The 17,993-nt window shown below is 42.6% G+C and overlaps 1 protein-coding gene across 4 annotated transcripts in view; it reads left to right on the forward strand.

Moving 5' to 3' along the window:
• Positions 1-15,975, forward strand: part of IL20RA (interleukin 20 receptor subunit alpha) — a 36,072-nt gene extending 20,097 nt beyond the window's left edge. For 2 of the 4 annotated variants that reach the window (XM_040449070.1, XM_040449071.1), the window contains exons 2-7: positions 877-1,012; positions 6,994-7,172; positions 8,626-8,801; positions 9,362-9,506; positions 12,527-12,666; positions 14,872-15,975. In XM_040449070.1, the coding sequence (XP_040305004.1) occupies positions 936-1,012; positions 6,994-7,172; positions 8,626-8,801; positions 9,362-9,506; positions 12,527-12,666; positions 14,872-15,666 (1,512 nt within the window). In that variant the 5' untranslated portion in view covers positions 877-935 and the 3' untranslated portion in view covers positions 15,667-15,975. Of the gene's footprint in view, positions 1-876; positions 1,013-3,221; positions 3,365-6,993; positions 7,173-8,625; positions 8,802-9,361; positions 9,507-12,526; positions 12,667-14,871 lie in introns of those variants that run through there. The other 2 variants (XM_040449073.1, XM_040449072.1) reach the window with 2 other exon arrangements.
• The last annotated feature ends 2,018 nt before the right edge of the window (positions 15,976-17,993 follow it).

Here is a 17,993-nt window from a genome sequence, read left to right on the forward strand (position 1 = left end):
TCATCCTCGTTTTATTTGTCGTATGGAAGACTATCCTTTTATAAGAAACTACCCTCCACTTGCCTTTCGTCCTTTTCGAACTTGTTGGGAGTGACTCAATTCTTTATAATTTCTCTACAAAGAACTTCTACAAGGGAATCCTCTAGCATAGTTTTCCTAGAGCACAGTTATGTGAAAATTTCAGCATTTAATTCAATGCATTGTCTTCTTTCACTGCTTTATTTTCTAATTATGGCTTTATTCCATACTTTAGCAAAGCTGCCCCTAACGCCAACCTCCAAAACTCGAACCTGTCAGGGCCATCCATCCTAAGTTTTCTTTCTGTATCTAACAAATGAATTCTTCCAGTTATCTGCTGGTGCACAACAAACCACCCCAAAATTCAGTAGTTTAAAACAATCAGTTTATTATTTCTCACAAATCTGAGGGTTAACTGGTTCTTCTGCTGGTCTTATTTGGAGTCTCTCATGCAGCTTCAGTCTACGGCAGATGGGGCTAGAACGTCCGTGGTGGCTTCCTTCTGGCCCCCTGGTTGGAAAGGTGGGCCCAGCTGGGACCACTGAATGCTTCCCTCTTTGGCCTCTTCATGTGATTTCTCCAGCAGAGTAGCCCAGCTTTTTACATGGCAGCTCAGGACGTTCCAAAGGGCAAAGGTAGAAGCTGCCAGACCTTCTTAAGCCTCAGTCCTGGACTTATTTCCGTCACGTTCTGTTGGTTGAAGTGAGCCATGGGGTCAGCTCAGGTTTGGGAGGAAATACACCGGACACGAGGCCCAGAAGGTGTGGCTTGTGGGGGCCATGTCTGAAGACCATCTACTACAGGGACTTTGTTTTCTTTTTTCTGCATTAAGACCTCAGCTCTTCTCTCCTCTTGCAGTTCCCTGCGTCTCTGGTGGTTTACCTAAGCCTACGAATATCACCTTCTTTTCCATAAACATGAGGAATATCCTACAGTGGAGTCCGCCAGAGGGTCTACAAGAAGCTGAACTTACTTACACTGTGCAGTATTTCATGTAAGTTAGTTCTTTTCCTTTTTGATAGTTTATACACATAAGACTCAGGCACCTATTAATTGTGCAAAGATAAACCGTCTGTTGTATTAAGTATGCATTTGGGAAAAAGAAAAGTTTTAGATATTTCATACTAAATTCTCTTGGGACGTTCTGCTAGATTAAATTAGGTAAACACTTCTTTGGGGTGCCTGGGTGGCTCAGTCGGTTGAGCGTCTGACTTCGGCTCAGGTCATGATCTCGCGGTCTGTGAGTTTGAGCCCCACGTCGGGCTCTGTGCTGACAGCTCAGAGCCTGGAGCCCGCTTCGGATTCTGCGTCTCCCTCTCTCGCTGCCCCTCCCCCACTCATGCTCTGTCTCTCTCTCTGTCAAAAATTAATAAGCATTAAAATTTTTTTTAAAAAAAGAAAAACACTTCTTTGTGGAGACAGAAGCATTGGGTGCTTCGGCGAGGGAAAGTTACTTAAATGGAGGAGAGAAGTTGGTCAAAATGTTATTCTGCAGCTGAGCAAACAAGGAAATCCATCATCTCTGAAATGTCTAAACTTACTGTTACTAACAGACAATTTTAAGTGAAACTGAGTGCAGAATTCTGTGCCACTAGCTCTTCCTATTAAAAATAGTAGTGCGACGGACATTTTCACATTGTATCCCTCCCTCAAAAGTCATTAAAAGCGAGAAAGAATGCAAAACAGATAGACTGTGTCCATCTTCAAAGAAACAGAGGAAATGGCCAAACCCCAAGCCATAAACTATGAAGGATATAAGCCAAATACTGTGAAATCTGAAGGAAAACAACCACAGACACTGACACTGTCTAATCTTCTTGAACTTCAACAGTAGAAAATAATTTTATACAAGAATCAATGTCATAGTACTAAGAGGCTTACCTAACAGTCTTAGGATGTGGAATCTAAGGATTTCCACCACCAGAAATTGAGGAAGTGCCCCCACGAGCCCCAGTTAGTGCCACAGAATGTCAGAGACAGAGGAGCTGAAAGGGATTCGAATGACATATCCACTGTGTAGGCCCAGTCACCCTAGTGAGGTGGGTGCAGGAGGGAGGGGAGGTGACGATGGCTGGGAGGCAGCCTAGGGGGACCGTGACTTACTGATGTGCCATGGGGCACATCAGCCTCCTGTAATTCCAAAACTTGAGGGTGAGCAGGCTCTCCAGCAAAGGGAATGATCTGATTTAGAGAACAGGTGTCTGACTTCCCACACTCCTATACCCATTCACTTAATATTCAGTAAATAGCTGGCCCTGTTCAAAGAGTAATAGTCCCACAGAACCTGGCACAGCATTTCTCCATAATTATTGGCAAAGGAGAAAGACAAAAAGAAGGAAGAGGAGGAGGAGGAAGAGGAGAAGGAGAGGGAGAGGGAGATGACAACAGTGAAAAGATCCTGAAAAGCTTTCTTATGGAAAAAGGAGAAAAATTCAGACAAATAAGTGTTCATAGTTTGAATCATACATAACATGATCTCTAATGGTAAGTCAGAAAGGAAGGAAGGAAGGAAGGAAGGAAGGAAGGAAGGAAGAGAAAGGGAAGGAGGGAGGGAAGAAGGAAGGAAGGAAGAGAGGGAAGGAGGAAGGAAGGAGGATGGAGAAAGGGAGGGAGGGAGGTAAAAGGAAGGAAGGGAAGGGAAGGGAAGGGAAGGGAAGGGAAGGGAAGGGAAGGGAGAAGGGAAAGGAGGAAGGAAAAAGCAAACAAAGAAGAGATTCTAAAACAAAAGGAAGATTTTTTTTTTTTAAGGCAAGTGGGCAGAACTTAGGGAAAAGATGGAAAATAAAAATGTTACAGAGATGAAAAACCTATAGCTAACTGATAGGAATAATTGAAAAGTGATAATTACTGTCTGGAATTACACATCATAAATGCATGCTCTGTCTAGGAAAATGTAATAAAAGCATTGGAAGACATATCCTGGTGAGGTTATTGAACTTTAAGAAAATGAAGTACTTTATGATGATCATAGCGAGAGCGGGACACAAGTGGGACGGAACAGGGGGAGTGGGGTGATTTCCGTCTGGCAAAACTCGACAGAAGACAGCGATACATCTTCTAAGGGAGAAATAGATGTGATCTGGGATTCTTGTCAAGTTCACCAGATGTATTTTCAAGCAAGTGAGAGATCTCAGGATGGTACTCCCTTGAGACCTTCTTGAGGGGGAGAAAACCACTCACTAAAGATGATATCTGTCCGATAGAGATAAAGATGAACCTGGATGAAGAATTTAGTACTGACAACATTATTTGTCACTGTGAAAAGAGTGGTAAACACACCGAAACCATCTGAGTGAAGAGCTAAGACTAAACAGTGATGGGAAATGTGCTTATGGAACTTTAGGAGGTAGGGGAAAACTTTAAATGTACAGACTTTCATAGCAGGAAGCCATTAAATGTGATCTAAACTGAAAATATTTCATTATCTTAATAACTAAACTCCCAATATTTTTCATAAACTATTTTCTTATTTTAAAATATCTTTTAGGAACTAGTATCTCTTGTGGTGATGAAACACATGAACCACAGCAATTCCTTTACTTTCGCTTCAATTTTTTTCTATTCAAGTTCAAATCAAGTGAAATTTACAGCTTTGATTAAAATGATATGCGTGGTATAATCTAGTTATTGCCTCTGTGTGCAGTCATATAATCATTCCCGTGTGTATAGAGAAGCATGAGACGTCCAGAATCAGGTATGCCAACTGCTTTTGGCCTAATAGGTTTTAGGATTATTTCTTTCTCTCTCTTGATTATATTTTTCTGACTGAGTTAAAAAATACCACATTTGAAAAGAAAGAAAGCCATTTTTGTCTTTGAAAAAAAAAAACTCTGGCCGCTAAAGGCAGTGAAATATTTCAGCTGCTATTCACAATGACCTCATTTATCCAGAATCTCACTTTCATGTTCAAGGAGTTTCTCTGGAAGCTGGTGTTTTAGCAAAGAAGACATCATCCTGCAAAGAGAAATGGCTCTTGACTATGCCCTGGCCTCCTTTTCTATTAGGTGGAGCAAAGAGCTTGCTCTGTCCTTTACATGTTCCTTTGATTCAGAAAAGGATAACGAGAAAAGAGGCAGAGTCATCACTGCTCTGGGAGAGCAAATAGTTTAGATGGTACAACTTTCAGAAGTGAGTATTTTGAAAGAAACTTGCCATGTTAGAGGCCTTACATGCCTGTGCACGTGTGAGATGACAAGAATACAGAGTAGCATATGTCACCGACAAGGCTCCCAAGCGCAGCAGCACGGTCAACAGTCCGTGGTTTGTAGCTAGCCTAGGAACCTACCCAGGTATCCTTGGGCAAGTTACATATTATGCTTTTTACCCTTTGGAGTGAAGCTTGTTTCCAAGCAAAAGATGAAATTTTAACAAAAGTTTAAATTCTATCTGTCAAAAGAATTTAATGCCGAAAAAATATCGTGTAGTTCTAAAAGCACGAGCTTTGGCATTAGGGAAGAGTGGTTCAAATCCCAGATACGCCTGTTAGTAGTCATATGAATTTGTCTCCATGGGCCTCAGTTTCCTCATCTGTACAAGAGGGTGAAAATAATGGCACCTACCTGCTAGGGTCATTAGGATAATTAAATGAGATAAAGCATGCAAATCCTAAGCATGGGTCCCAGCACTTAATAAGCACTTACTGCCATTAGTAGAAACCAGTCAGAGACCACTGAGGGCTCCAGAGGACTTTCTGCCCTGCATAAACATCATTACTGGAGTACCCATTGAATAGTTGAGGTCTATCAGTTTGTAAGACTTACAAAGCATACTGTCCAGAATCCGGGAAAGAGTATTTTCTCCTCCACCCGCCTCTGTCACGGGAAGTTGCCCTGCCCTTGGCAGAATAAGGAAGTTTGAGGAGAGAGCATCAAATCAGTGATGGCAGTATTTTTCAAACCACACATAAGTCAAGACTTGTTGATGGACCATGAAATCAATTTTGAGGGATATAACTAGCATTATTTTTAATAGAAGGGACTGGAATGGCGTGAACAGGATTGGAGTGGAAAATAATGGAATTCATGGCATGTAGTCAAGTTTAAATATTATCTTATAAAACCTTTGTTTTTAGTATGTTAAATATATGTGTGTTTATGGGAGCCGGGTCCCAGTGTAAAAATTTTTTTTAATATTTCTTTATTTATTTTCAGAAAGCGAGAGAGAGAGAGAGAGAGAGAGAGTGTGCACCTGCAGGGGAGGGGCAGAGAGAGAGGGAGAGAGAGAATCCCAAGCAGGCTCCGCACTGTCAGCACAGGGCCGGACGCAGGACACAATCCCATGAACTGTCAGATCATGACCTGAGCTGAAATCAAGAGTCAGATGTTTAAGCGACTGAGCCATCCAGGTGCCCCATAAAACAGATTTCTTTTTGTGGCTCACAGCCACAAAAAGTTTTGAAACCCCTTAGGCAATGGTAACCACTTGATGGAGAAGTTGGTCAATAGGATCTTACCTGTATTTCTAGTGCCTTCTGGAATGTATGGTACTTTATGAAACAGGAGACATTTGCTTTCACAAATCTGTTGCCATATTCTGAAAAGAGAGGATACCCTTAAACTTTGTCAACACTTAATAAAGTTGACATTTCCTTGTTCTCAAGACATACTCTTGTCTTGACTTCTGTGATCTCTCTTTCTCCTTCTGCCTCTTTAGCTGCTATTTCCAACGGTACTTTGTATCCAAACTTTAAACCCTGATGAGCCTGGAATTTTATCCTAGGCTTTGCTTTGTCTCCATGATAATTTCATTCGCGCCTGTGCCTTCAATGAGCAGTTTTGTGCCATTGGTTTCAAAATCACTGCCTCCCACTCCCACCCCTTTGCTGAGCCCCAGGGCCTACTGGGCATCTGCATCTGGATGGCTTTCACATACCTGAAGTTCAACATGGCAGAAACACAACTTGTTACCTTTCCTTCCTCCCATCCGTCCTCCACATTTCCCAAACCCATTCTTTGGCATTACTTATCTTGGCAAACATGACCACTGTCCCAGACAGAAAAGAAACATCATCCTGAACATCGTTATCTCCCTCATCTCTCACCTGCTCACCTCAATTACCAAGTCTTGGCTCCCAACATTTCTTCCTTTTGTCCTGTCATTTCTTCTGCCACCACTCTCCTTGTCCAAGCCACCTACATCTTTCACCTGGACCACTGCAGTATCCTCTCACCTGCTCCCCAGGCTGCCACTCCTAACCCACTGCATTCTCCATGCTACACCAGTTAGCTTTCTAGAACCCCAACACACCTGCATTAATCCCTTCATTGCCTCCCATGCAACCCGGTCTCTCACACTGGCTCATCCAGCGTCACTTAATCTCTCTATCCCTCAGTCTCCCCCCCCCCCCTGAAAAGTTCTAAAAGTATTTCCCCCTCCCTCCTTGCTATGGGTTTTGTGTTTTCAACAAAGGAAAGGAGAAATAATATAAACAGCCTAGTCACTGTCGTCATCATCACTGTAATTACTGTGGCATACACTTCTACCTAGTGAATTTTCCCTAAAACACTTGATAGCAAGTAGATTTTTAAGTTTTATGAGAATGTCAAGGTAATTTTTCTTCCAAGAAAAAAAATGACTAATTTTTCTTAAAACAACCCATCAAATTGACCTTTGTAGGCATGGCGGACTAAAAACTTACGTGGATAATTACTAGAAGAATTGATCACACAATACGTAGAATTTTTCCTGTAGCCCAAGAATAATAATAAAATACATGCTTTCGAAATGTACGATCCACATTATAATTCACAGAAAAGAAAGGTGCTTGCAGAAACTCTGACTCATGTTCCTGACAGCTCATGAAAAAAATTGCCAGCAGCAAACGTGGATTCCTTTTTATCTCAATGACAGGCACATTTGTTGTTCTGCAGAGAAGGCCTTAATTTCCATTCAGTTTTGCATAAGGACTGTTTTTTTTTTCCTCTATTGTAAAGCACAGAGGGCACCTCGTTATTAATTCAGTTTCTTTCTCAGCAGATATGGGCAAAAAAAATGGCTGAATAAATCCGAATGTAGAAATATCAATAGGACCTGCTGTGATCTCTCTGTGGAAACTTCCGATTATGAACATCAATATTATGCCAAAGTTAAGGCCATTTGGGAAATGAATTGTTCCAAATGGGCAGAAACCGGACGATTCTATCCATTCTTAGAGAGTAAGTAACACAATTGTCTATAAACACGTATAATATCAAATTCATCTGACCGTCGAGTATACAGTCTTAGACTCATGGACAGCCTCGCCCGAGACCAGTGCTCTGCATGGCTCTCTTCTCATTCTGTCCCTCAGCTCCAAGAATGACCAGCCCGAGGGGCTTCATCTCGCTGGATCGCAGTTTCATCTATAGAATGAGAAGCTTGGTTGAGTCATCACTAGGATCTCTCCCAGGTCCAAAATTAACACTAGATGCCAATATTATCCAAGTTCAATTTTGTTTGGTTATTTAGTGGGGACTATGAAATTTGAGGAACTGACAGATTTTTTTTTAATTGCTGTGGGTTTATAAACCATGGCGTTAAGTCCACAAGATTGATTCAAGGTGCTCTGATTACCAAACTAAGTCTCTTTTTGTTAGACACTTGGTAGTGTGATGATGTAATTTGTAGGTGTAACTCAGAATTAAAGCAGCAGCATCCTGATATTTGCTTTTTAAATTTTCCCATCTCCTATTCTGTGGCTGACTCAGGTGTAGAGGACCCACTCAGAGCTGACATCATGAAATTTATAAGTGTCCCTCAAGTCCTGGGGCCAGAGCCTGTCGTCTGGTGTCCTTCTAGATCAGAAGTCAGCAAACTATGCCCTCAGACCAAATGAAGCACTACCACCTTTCCAGTTTTCTACAGACCAAGAACTTAGAATGATTTTTACATTTATATAAGTAATAATTGCAACAAAGATCATAGGGCTTGTAAAGCCTAAAACATTTCCTGTATGGACTTTTGTGGCAAAAGTTTGAGAATCCTCTGTTATAGGTCATTCCAATCACATCTTCAAAGATCTTTTTTTAAGTTTATTTATTTATTTTGAGAGAGAAAGAGACAGAGAGAGAGGAGAGAGAATGGGCGGGGGAGGGGCAGAGGGAGAGAGAGAGAGAGAGAGAGAATCCCAAGCAGGCTCCCCACTGTCAGTGCTGAGCCTGATACAGGGCTCTGTCTCACAAACTATGAGATCGTGACCTGAGCCAAAATCAAGACATCAACTGACTGAGCCCCCCAGGTGCTTCTTCAGAGGTCTTTTAATAGTGGTTCATTCCTCCATGTCTGATTTTCACCACTTACAGTTCGTATTAATGCAATTTATCACCAACTTTTCATTTGATGTCATAGGAGTGCCGTAAACACTTTTAATTCTATTTTCCATCTGTTTACCCATGTGACTAGGAACTAGGTAAATACAACGCTTGAATGTTCTGTTTTAAAATTGTGTCAGGGTGTGTGAAGGGATCGTTTCAAGATGTAGCGTAACTTGGGCCCACCTTAGAGCATTCTGAGGCATCTCAACTAAGAGGTGGGCTGTAGGGCTTTCATCCCCGTAGGATTATATTGTAGTTTTATCCATGGTGATTTCTACCTCTGAACATGATCATTCCCTCTCCCCTCCCCTTTAAGCACAAATTGGCCCGCCAGAAGTTGCTTTATCTACAGATGAGAAATCCATTTCTATTGTTCTGACGGCTCCAGAGAAGTGGAAGAGAAATCCAGAAGAAAGTTCTATTTCCATGCAACAAATTTACTCTAACCTGAAGTACAACGTGTCCGTATATAATGCTAAGTCTAATAGAACGGTAAGCCTGGAATGGGGACATATCATCGGCATTACTTTTTGCAGCTAGTGCTGGAACAGGCAGCCTGACGCATGTGAACCTGAGAAGATACGATATTCAAAAGAGATGCCATACAAGAAGCAGTTGAAGCCAATATGTAGAAAACTCGAGAACTTCCTTCAGGTTTCCCTTACAGAGTCTCTGTTAATGGGATCTGATGTTGCTATTAGATGGAGAACCACTGTCCACGTCACTTTGATGGAGAGCTTTTACTTGCATAACATCTGTCGGTCACATTCCACGCAAGAAAAAAGATGTCAGCAAGAACGTGGGACAAGGCAGATTAAGAAATCCATCCATGTGTTATTATTTAGAATTGTTCCCAGAATGGGTCCATTTCCTGATCATGCTCTGCCGAGCTCAAGGAAAGGGATGTTTTAAAACTGTTGCGGAAGAAAAGCTTGTAGTGATTACAAAGGATTTAGGGGTATCTTAGCGTTTTATTTCCTTCTAGAGCTATCTGCCTGGGATGGTGCTGGGATTCTGTGGCACTAACTGCTGTTTGCAATCCTCTGCCCTAGTGGTCCCAGTGTGTGACCAACCGCACGCTGGTGCTCAGCTGGCTGGAGCCAGACACCCTGTACTGCGTGCGTGTGGAGACCTTTGTCCCAGGGCCCCCTCGCCTTGCTCAGCCTTCTGAGAAGCAGTGTGTCCGTACTCAGAAAGGTAAGCTTAAAAAAATCTCAGCTGGTCTGCGAAGGAGATCTGATCAAAGTAGAAGAAGGATGGCAGTTCTAAACAAGATTTTGACAAACCCATGTCTACCAGAAACAAGTTGAGGCAGAGGCAGAAACAACCATCACCAGAAATGCGTGGAGCAGCCTGGAATTGAAACTTGGCCATTGAACTTGGCCAACGTGAAGGGTGTGTTTGCTCCCCCTGGGGAACTCTCAGCACCCGTCCCTTGGTGTCCAATGCCAACAAGCCTCTTCCGTGGGAAAATAGCAATTGAGAATTTTTACACATGTCTATTCTTTTTTAATTGTAATCACTTTTGTCAATAGAAGTTCTGTGGTCTTCAACATCAAATTGCACTGCTAGAAACAAAACATTATCCTAGAAACACTTGAAGACAGCAGTTGTTGCTCTCTCTCGGGAATGCAGATGACAGGCTCTGCAAGTTGTATTCAGATGTCACTCACTGGCTGCAGGAGGGTCTGGGGTCAGCAGATCAGCAGTTACTCCCCCCCGCCATTGCCTCTCTCTCCTTCCTCTTGTCTTCTCCTGTTTTCTGAACTTGCCTGAAGATTCTCATTCCCGTTAGGAGACACAGAGTTCAGAGCGAGTTGTTTGTCTACTTGTTCCTCCCCACAGTTGTGAGGAGCTTGAACTCAAAGCCTGAACGTTGAAAATAAACCCTCAAGTTTACCCTCATCGAATGGCTCTTCACCCATTATTCTTCCGTTTCCTCCTTCCAAACATGCTGGCCTACCACAAGTGCCACACCTCTTCCCCCAACCCGGTCCCATCGCCAGCTCTGGGATCACAATGGTGACAGGAGCCCCGCTTCCATCCTCCCTCCCACCACCCGCATTGCAAGATGAAACTGTCCCAAGGAATAAAAAGGGGATTTTGTGAGTACATATCAAAAGTGAGAGGCTTTATTTTTGAATCTCTATCCTTACCATACCTTCCCCTTTAAAATGAAGGGGGCTCTGCCGTGTGGCCAATAAAACGGAAATGCTAAGCAAGCAAAAGGCAAAACAAAGCAGATTGAAGAGATCATCTTTGTATTTGGAAAAAGCGCTCCGTTTACGAAGAGCTTGATCGGTGGCCAGGAGGTAGGGATGCATTTCCAGTGGAGATCGTTTGAGCACTTGGCAGATTGAGAGCAGCTCCAAGTACAGGTTCAATTAAATCCTTCCCGGGAACAGGTGGAACCACCTGTCTCACTAGTCTGAGAAAGGTCACAAAATAAGGAGGCATCATTTCAGGTTCCGACCTTTCCATGGTATCCCAGCCATACTACCTCTTTGGGGACTGTTCTTTGAAAAATATTTCTGCTCTCCACAGTCCCCCAATCCCTAAAATATAGACACATTTTATTAGTTTTTTTTTTGTGGCGAACATGTGCTGTTACATACTAAGTGCCATCCGTCAATGTCGTCATGGCGGTTTTCAATTAGGCAAGTTCAGTCCCGAGACCAGAGGTGGCATTAAGAGGGCTAGACTGAATTGTAGTCTGATGTAGGGGCAGGTAACGCTTGGCTACCTGAACATCTGCGCTGTGCTGTTGGCACCTTTCTATGTGGAACCTGAGGACAGATGTGCTCGTCAGGAATTGTTTGGGGTGGAAGAGCCTGCATTTGGACACCTGGTCCTGGACTTTTCCCACTGGCTATTGTCAACCACCCTCATTGTCCATGACACTTCTATTTCCAATCTTTAACTAGGTATTTAATTGGATTGTGACTTTGCTACTTTGTCTCAGGCCTAGGCATCAAGAGTATCCAAACATCTGTATAGATTAGAAAGCTCCTATGACACTCTGATTTTATTAATCAGAACCCATCTCTCTTTCTCTCTCTCTCATATATATATATATATATATATATATATATATATATGGAGACATTTACTTTAGGGAGTTGGCTCACATGATTGTAGAGGCAGATAAGCTCAAAATATGTTGGGCAATCCAGCAGGCTGGATAGCCAGGAAAGAGTTGATGTTATAGTTCTTGTCTGAAGGTAATCTGCTGAAAGAATTCTCTCTTTCTTGAGATGGTCACTACTTTTTCTATTAAAGCCTTCAACTGATTGGATAAGGCCCACCCACATTATAAAGATTTCATCTTTACAATTAATCTGCTTTACTCAAGTCTATTAATTTAAATGCTAATATCATCTAAAAATGCCTTCACAGAAACATCTAGAATATCTCACCAAAGAGCTGGGTACCATGGATTAGCCAAATGGGGACAGAAAAATATCCATCACAACTTCTAGTATTCTACAGGAGTGCAACAAATATAAGTGAGTCACAATAAGCCCTATTCACAACTGTATAGTCTGATTGATGGTGGGCCAGGACTGCTTGCTCAAAAGCTATTCACCAGGTCTTTCCAGTCCCCTGTGGACTTTCATCCATCATGAACCGACAGTGCAACAGGACCTGGAAAGGAGTAACTGCCCATCCTCACACACACCAGCTCAGCCACCTCCCTACACACATCCCAAGCTCCCTACCCAGAAAGTCTAGCCAACCCACTTGAGGATGGTTCTATTAATAACACACAAGGTGATGCCATACATTCCTGTCTTCTGCTGAGTCTATGGAAAAGATTGAGTCCAATGAGTACATGGAAAAGTGGGGCAGCTTAATGGGATCCTATCAAGAGGGTTTTGTGGGTTGGCTTAAAGCGTATGAGTTGTCTGAATGTTAGACACACTTAGCTTCAGATATATAAGACCCAGCATCAATCTCATAGCCAGACATAAAATGTTGGAATGTCTGCTGATGGGGTTGTTAAGGCATCCGTAAGTCCAGATGATTCCCTAAGACCAGCTATTGTCAAAGAGTAAGAATTCCGAAACCCCTTATCACGTTTAGTTCAAGCTTCTCAATTAATAAATAAGACTGAATTCCTAAGTGTAAGTAACTGGCCCAAAGCCTCATGACATTGCCAATGTTTTCCCACCATACCGCATCACAACTATCTATCCCTCTTCTTTTTTTTTTTACAGATCAAACATCAGCATTGAAGGTTAAAATCATCTTCTGGTATGTTTTGCCCATATCTGTTGCCGTGTTTATTTTTTCTGTGATGGGCTACTCCATGTACAGATATATCCATGTTGGCAAAGAGAAACACCCAGCAAATTTGGTGAGTGCTCAGTGTGGCAGGAGTCATTATAACCACTCACTTTCAGCAGAGTAGAAAATGAGGCTCTAGAACAGACACATTCCTTTGACAAGCAGGGTGAGTTTAAAGAGTTAATTAATTAAAAAAGAAACACTTTGGCACTAGGTTAACTCACTAACATAACGAAAGAGAAAGATTCCTCAGCTTTGACAAAGATTTTAGGTTTAATGAGCAGATTAGACCGGGTCTTGAGGTACACAAATAAATTAAGTCACGATCTATGCCCTTCCAGACGTTCAAGTTCAGTTGAGGACTCGAATTTCAAAATGATATGTGAAGGTTAAGATGAAAGCAGGCACTGAGGACTCTGGGGACACAGGCAGGGCACTGAACCCCACATTGGGGTCCAGGAGAAGCTTTATGCCCTGCCTTGGTTATGAAAGGGGAGTAAGAGGGCACCTGCTGCTGGCAGAGAAACCAGCAGGGACCAAGGTGAGCAGATGTTTGGAAAACCACATGGTCTTGCTGAACCATACAGTTGCTGATGAGGAGCTACAGAAGTGAAAGTGGAGAGGGGGTGTTAGGGCCAGGGGACAGGAGAATCGGGATGTTATTCTAAGGGGCTTCGATTTTACATTCTGTTGGCAAGGAGAAATCTCTGTGGGGTTTTGAGTAGGAAGCTTCATGGTCAATATCGGGTTTTAGATCCAACTGGATGGTGGGTCTCAGACAGCTTTGGAGGGAGTAAGACTAGAAACAAGAAGAGCAGCTAGGAGACTGTGGCAGTTGTCCAGGGGAGCCAAGGGGAGAGTCTAAAAGAGGAGGGTGGGATGTGGTGCCAGAGACAGGCATGGAGTGGAAAACATAGGAGGAAAATGGCCAGGACAATCATTCACAGCAAGGAGAGCAAGAAAACAGAAGAAGGAGTAAACCTTATGCTTCTGGACTGCGCACTGAAGGGTTCTGAAGGGCTGGGCATATTTCAATGATAAAATGGGTTCTTTGCCTGTTATTAAAATATATGTTCACATATGCACAATGCATCCATGTACGCAATGCAAGCTGGTAGTTTGGCATTTAAACATTTCTACTATTCTGCCTGCTTTTAGGCTTTAGAGCTAGCTTCCTAATGGCACAGGGAGACCTTTCCTGGGAGGAAAATTCATAAGAGAATTGATCACAAGTGGCTTTCTGGAACCAAAATTTTGTAAAGGAATGAGGCTGAATGTCGTATTTTGTCTTTTTTTTTTTAAGAGAGACAGAGAGCGCGTGCGCTTGCATTCAAGCGAGTCGGGGAGGGGCAGAGGGAGAGAGGTGGGGGGACCTTAAGCAGGCTCCAAGCTCTGTGCAGAGCCCAACATCGGGCTCAATGCCACAACCCTGGGATCATGGCCTGAACCGAAATCAAGAGTTGGACGCTCAACCCACTGAGCCACCCAGGCGCCCCTGAATGTCATATTTTGTAGTGTTGAATGGAATCACTTCATGGGGTGGACAATGAGGATTGTCACATAATTCATGACTTGCCATCTAAACAGTCACCTTCCCCATAGCCCCAGCACAATTTTAATCTCAAACCAGTTTCCCTGACACGATTTAGAGCTTCTCTATCTGCCAGAAACAGGCAGACGAATTTCCCTTTTTGGCCTCATTATACTGCGATTAGAGTGGTATCCGGGGAATGAGTAAAACCATCCCTACTCATGTGCGTATTTCTTTTTTTACATGCAGTTTTCATGCCCGCCCACATCTCATGTCCGGAGTATATCCAACACAGGGCTGGTAACCTGGGGAACCATAGCTAACTAAGAAATACGTCATCACCCATAATTAACAAAGCAGTTTCAAAACTAGCTCACTCGGTCCTCACCACTTCTCACGTGGCAGAAATCCAGATTTTACAGAATTAACAACGAGACTCAAGAAATTAAATAATTCCCCTGAACTCCCTCAGCCAGGGAGGGAAGGGCACTGTCTCACCCTGATCCTTGGGTTGGATAAACACTCACCCAGGGAACCACTTTTCACTTCCAATGCCTTTTTCGTGTCTTGGGTCTCTCGCCTCCATGAATGAGGCTGTTTATTCCAAGAATAACTTTCACTTCCATGAGTGGGTAAGAATAGGTCTTTAAAACTATCTGATGACAGTATAAGTTCTACTTAACAGCTGTTTTTCATGTCTTTCTCAAGTGAAAAGGTGAAAACCATTCTCTTCTCTCTTTATAGATTTTGATTTATGGAAATGAATTTGACAAAAGATTCTTTGTACCTGCTGAAAAAATTGTGATTAATTTTATCACCCTCAATATTTTGGAGGATTCTAAAATTTCTCATAAGAATATGAGACACGTAGTGGAAAAAAGCGACGATGGGTCGGACGGGGATGAGCCCGGCGGGGACCAGCGGCCGCGTCAGGCGGAAATGGAGGTGAAACACTTAGGGTATGCTTCACATCTGGTGGACATTTCCTGTGACTCTGGGGAAAGCACCCAGGGCACTTCCCTAACCCAGCAAGGGTCGCCAGGCAGAGCAATACCCACCGAGAAGGCAGTTGTTGAATACGAATATGATGTCAGAGCTGCAGACATTTGTGTGGGGCCTGGCGGCCCTGAGCTCAATTTGCAGGAGAAGGTGTCCCTACAAGGAACGTTCTTTGAGCAACAGGCTGCTTTGGCAGACGTGAGCCCCCAGGCACCACTGTATTCCTATGCTCCTCAGCTCCGAGACCTGGACCAGTTGCTGCAGGAGCACGTGGGCACAGAAGAGGAGCGAGAGGAAGAGCCGTCGACCACACTGGTGGATTGGGACCCTCGGACCGGCAGGCTGTGCATACCGTCCTTCCCTAGCTTTGAACATGGCTCAGAGGGAGGCAAGCAGCCTGAGTCCAAGGAGCTCGTGGAGGAGGGCCTTTTGTCTAGACTGTATGAGGAGCAGGCTCCAGACAAGCCGTCGGAAGACAACGAAACCGACCTCCTGAAGTTTATGGAGGAATGGGGACTCTATGTGCAGATGGAAGACTGACACCCAAACTTCCCTTTGCCACACCCCTACTGTTACAAGGCACATGGGTGCAAACGTATAAGGGACTGAAAAATAAAGTATGCGGGATAAAAGAAATGTGACTCAGATTTGTCAGTGAGAAGTACTTATTTCTTCTCTGCTCTCACAGGACTGGTTTCATGCTGCCTCATAAGGGAGTTGGGTCATGCATGGGGTCTCTTATAGTGATGGGGGGGCCGGTATCTGGAATGCAGTGGCCGGCTCATTTTTTGTGTGCATTCAAAAATGTTTGCCAAATCGGATAAAGAATTCCTGCAGGTGAGTGTGCTATGTATGGCCTCTCTGTTTATTATTGTGTAACAAGCCTACTTCTGCAATTATTTTTCTGGGCACTTGACAAGCATATAGCACTGTAGAAAAATATCTCATGAAGACCATTCATTTCAGAAATATGACTCTTCTTTTAGAATTTGGATTATTGTCAGAGCGAGGAAGTACTGAAAACATACAAATACCACTAAGTTGGTGGTCAGTTGGTCACATTTAAGGACACCAACCCCCTATTCAGTCGTAATAATCTGAGTTCAGAGTGAGCAAATCAGGCACAGACCTTGAAATTACACGCTTTTGGCTACTTTAAGTGGCCATATTCATATTTTGTGAGAACTTCTGGAGTGGAAAGATAAATTGTTATTATGATTTTGTAGTCAGAAAATGTCCTCTCAGTAACTTAGTAGGCACTTTTTAGTAGGGGACTAACCTGAAAGAAAATGCCACCTTTTGTGATAAAACAGTACATTTATTTCTAGAAATGTGCCTTTTCTCTTTTCTTTTTTTTCTTTTTTTTTTTTTTTTTTTTTAAATCGGGTTTCACATCTAGTGCAGAGCCCAGCGCAGGGCTTGAACTCATGACCCTGAGATTATGACCTGAGTTGAGGTCAAGAGTTGAGCACTTAACCAATTAAGTCACCCAGGTGCCCTTGGAAATGTGCCCTTAAAAAGATATTTACGTAGTCTATAAATTGAAACATGTTTAGCAGCTGAAACACTACGTTACTATTATAATATGAAATATTCTATTTGAATGAGCAATGCCTCAAAGGTTCCTTGGAGTATGTATGAATGAATATCCCCTATCTACATAATTTTAAAATCAATAAACAAACAAGGATATACAAAAGAAAGAAGTTAAATAAATATGTAAAGGAGAACGTATTAAAATTTGACACAATTTACTGTAAGAAAAATAAAATACACTATAAAACACTACCAACCTAGTTAATTTCCACTAACCAGTTTCCTCTCCTTTACCATTCACCTAGAAAATTAAACTCTGAAGCCAATGCATTAAAATACGACAGAATCTATGAAGTTGAACCATATAAAATTATAGACATTTGACAGTTTTTGACCTGAGGAACAGCAATATCATATTATTTTACCTTAATAAATATTTGTTTTAATCATGAACTCCTAATCCACTGATGCTCTCGCAGGAAAACAGGTATCATCCATATTTGCCTATTTATATTTTTGGCACAGGCAGACAACCCTGGGAGGAGAGATGAGTTCTGGAGTCGTGGTCTTTTGAGATTGCCCACAAATCCAAACAGTTTCTGAGCTCATGATTTAATTTAGACCATAATCCTATTAACTAGAGTGTCCTGTTCCTCTCAACCCCTGTAGACATGATTCTGCTGGTTTTGAAGACCAAATTTCTAACACTAACTGTAAAAGAAGTTCAGGAGTAGGAAAGAACGAGTCGTTATTAAAAGCAGAAAGAGAACAAAGTGATTGATGATGGCTTGGCTTATTGGTTTTATTCACAAAAGATTTATTTGAGTACCTGCTGTGTCCTACAGTGTCCTCGTCTATGAAATCAGGATAACAACTCCCTTAGGGCTGTTTTGAGATGAAAAGACGGGACCATAGAAGCACCTAGAACAGTGTCTGATGTGTAGGGAGCACTGTGTACTTACTGTTAACTGCCAGAGCGTGTGCTCGGCTCCAGAAAGGCCATTTAGACATGACTGTTTCAACTCCAAGGCAGAGTTTGCCTCACCCTGTTTTTCTTACCTAAAAGCACAATCATTAACTTGCTCCCTCCTTTATGCCTTCAGAGTGAAATCGTCAGTGGTTTTATAAAAGGGAATCTAATTCTGAGTAGCGTTTACATCATCTCTTGCCATCCTAAGCGTGTCAGAAGTAGTGAGCATTTTAAAAATTTTGTTGCTTCTACCTCTTCCACATTGGGTAAGTTTTCCTCGTGAAAACAACTAGAGGCTCTATTTCCACACGCCATAAATTCTAAATTGGGTGAATGAAAATACACCTGCTACAAAGTGAGT

This window comes from Herpailurus yagouaroundi, unplaced genomic scaffold (genome assembly GCF_014898765.1).
Source record: "Herpailurus yagouaroundi ecotype Mexico unplaced genomic scaffold, PumYag 198, whole genome shotgun sequence".
Classification (NCBI taxonomy): domain Eukaryota; kingdom Metazoa; phylum Chordata; class Mammalia; order Carnivora; family Felidae; genus Herpailurus; species Herpailurus yagouaroundi.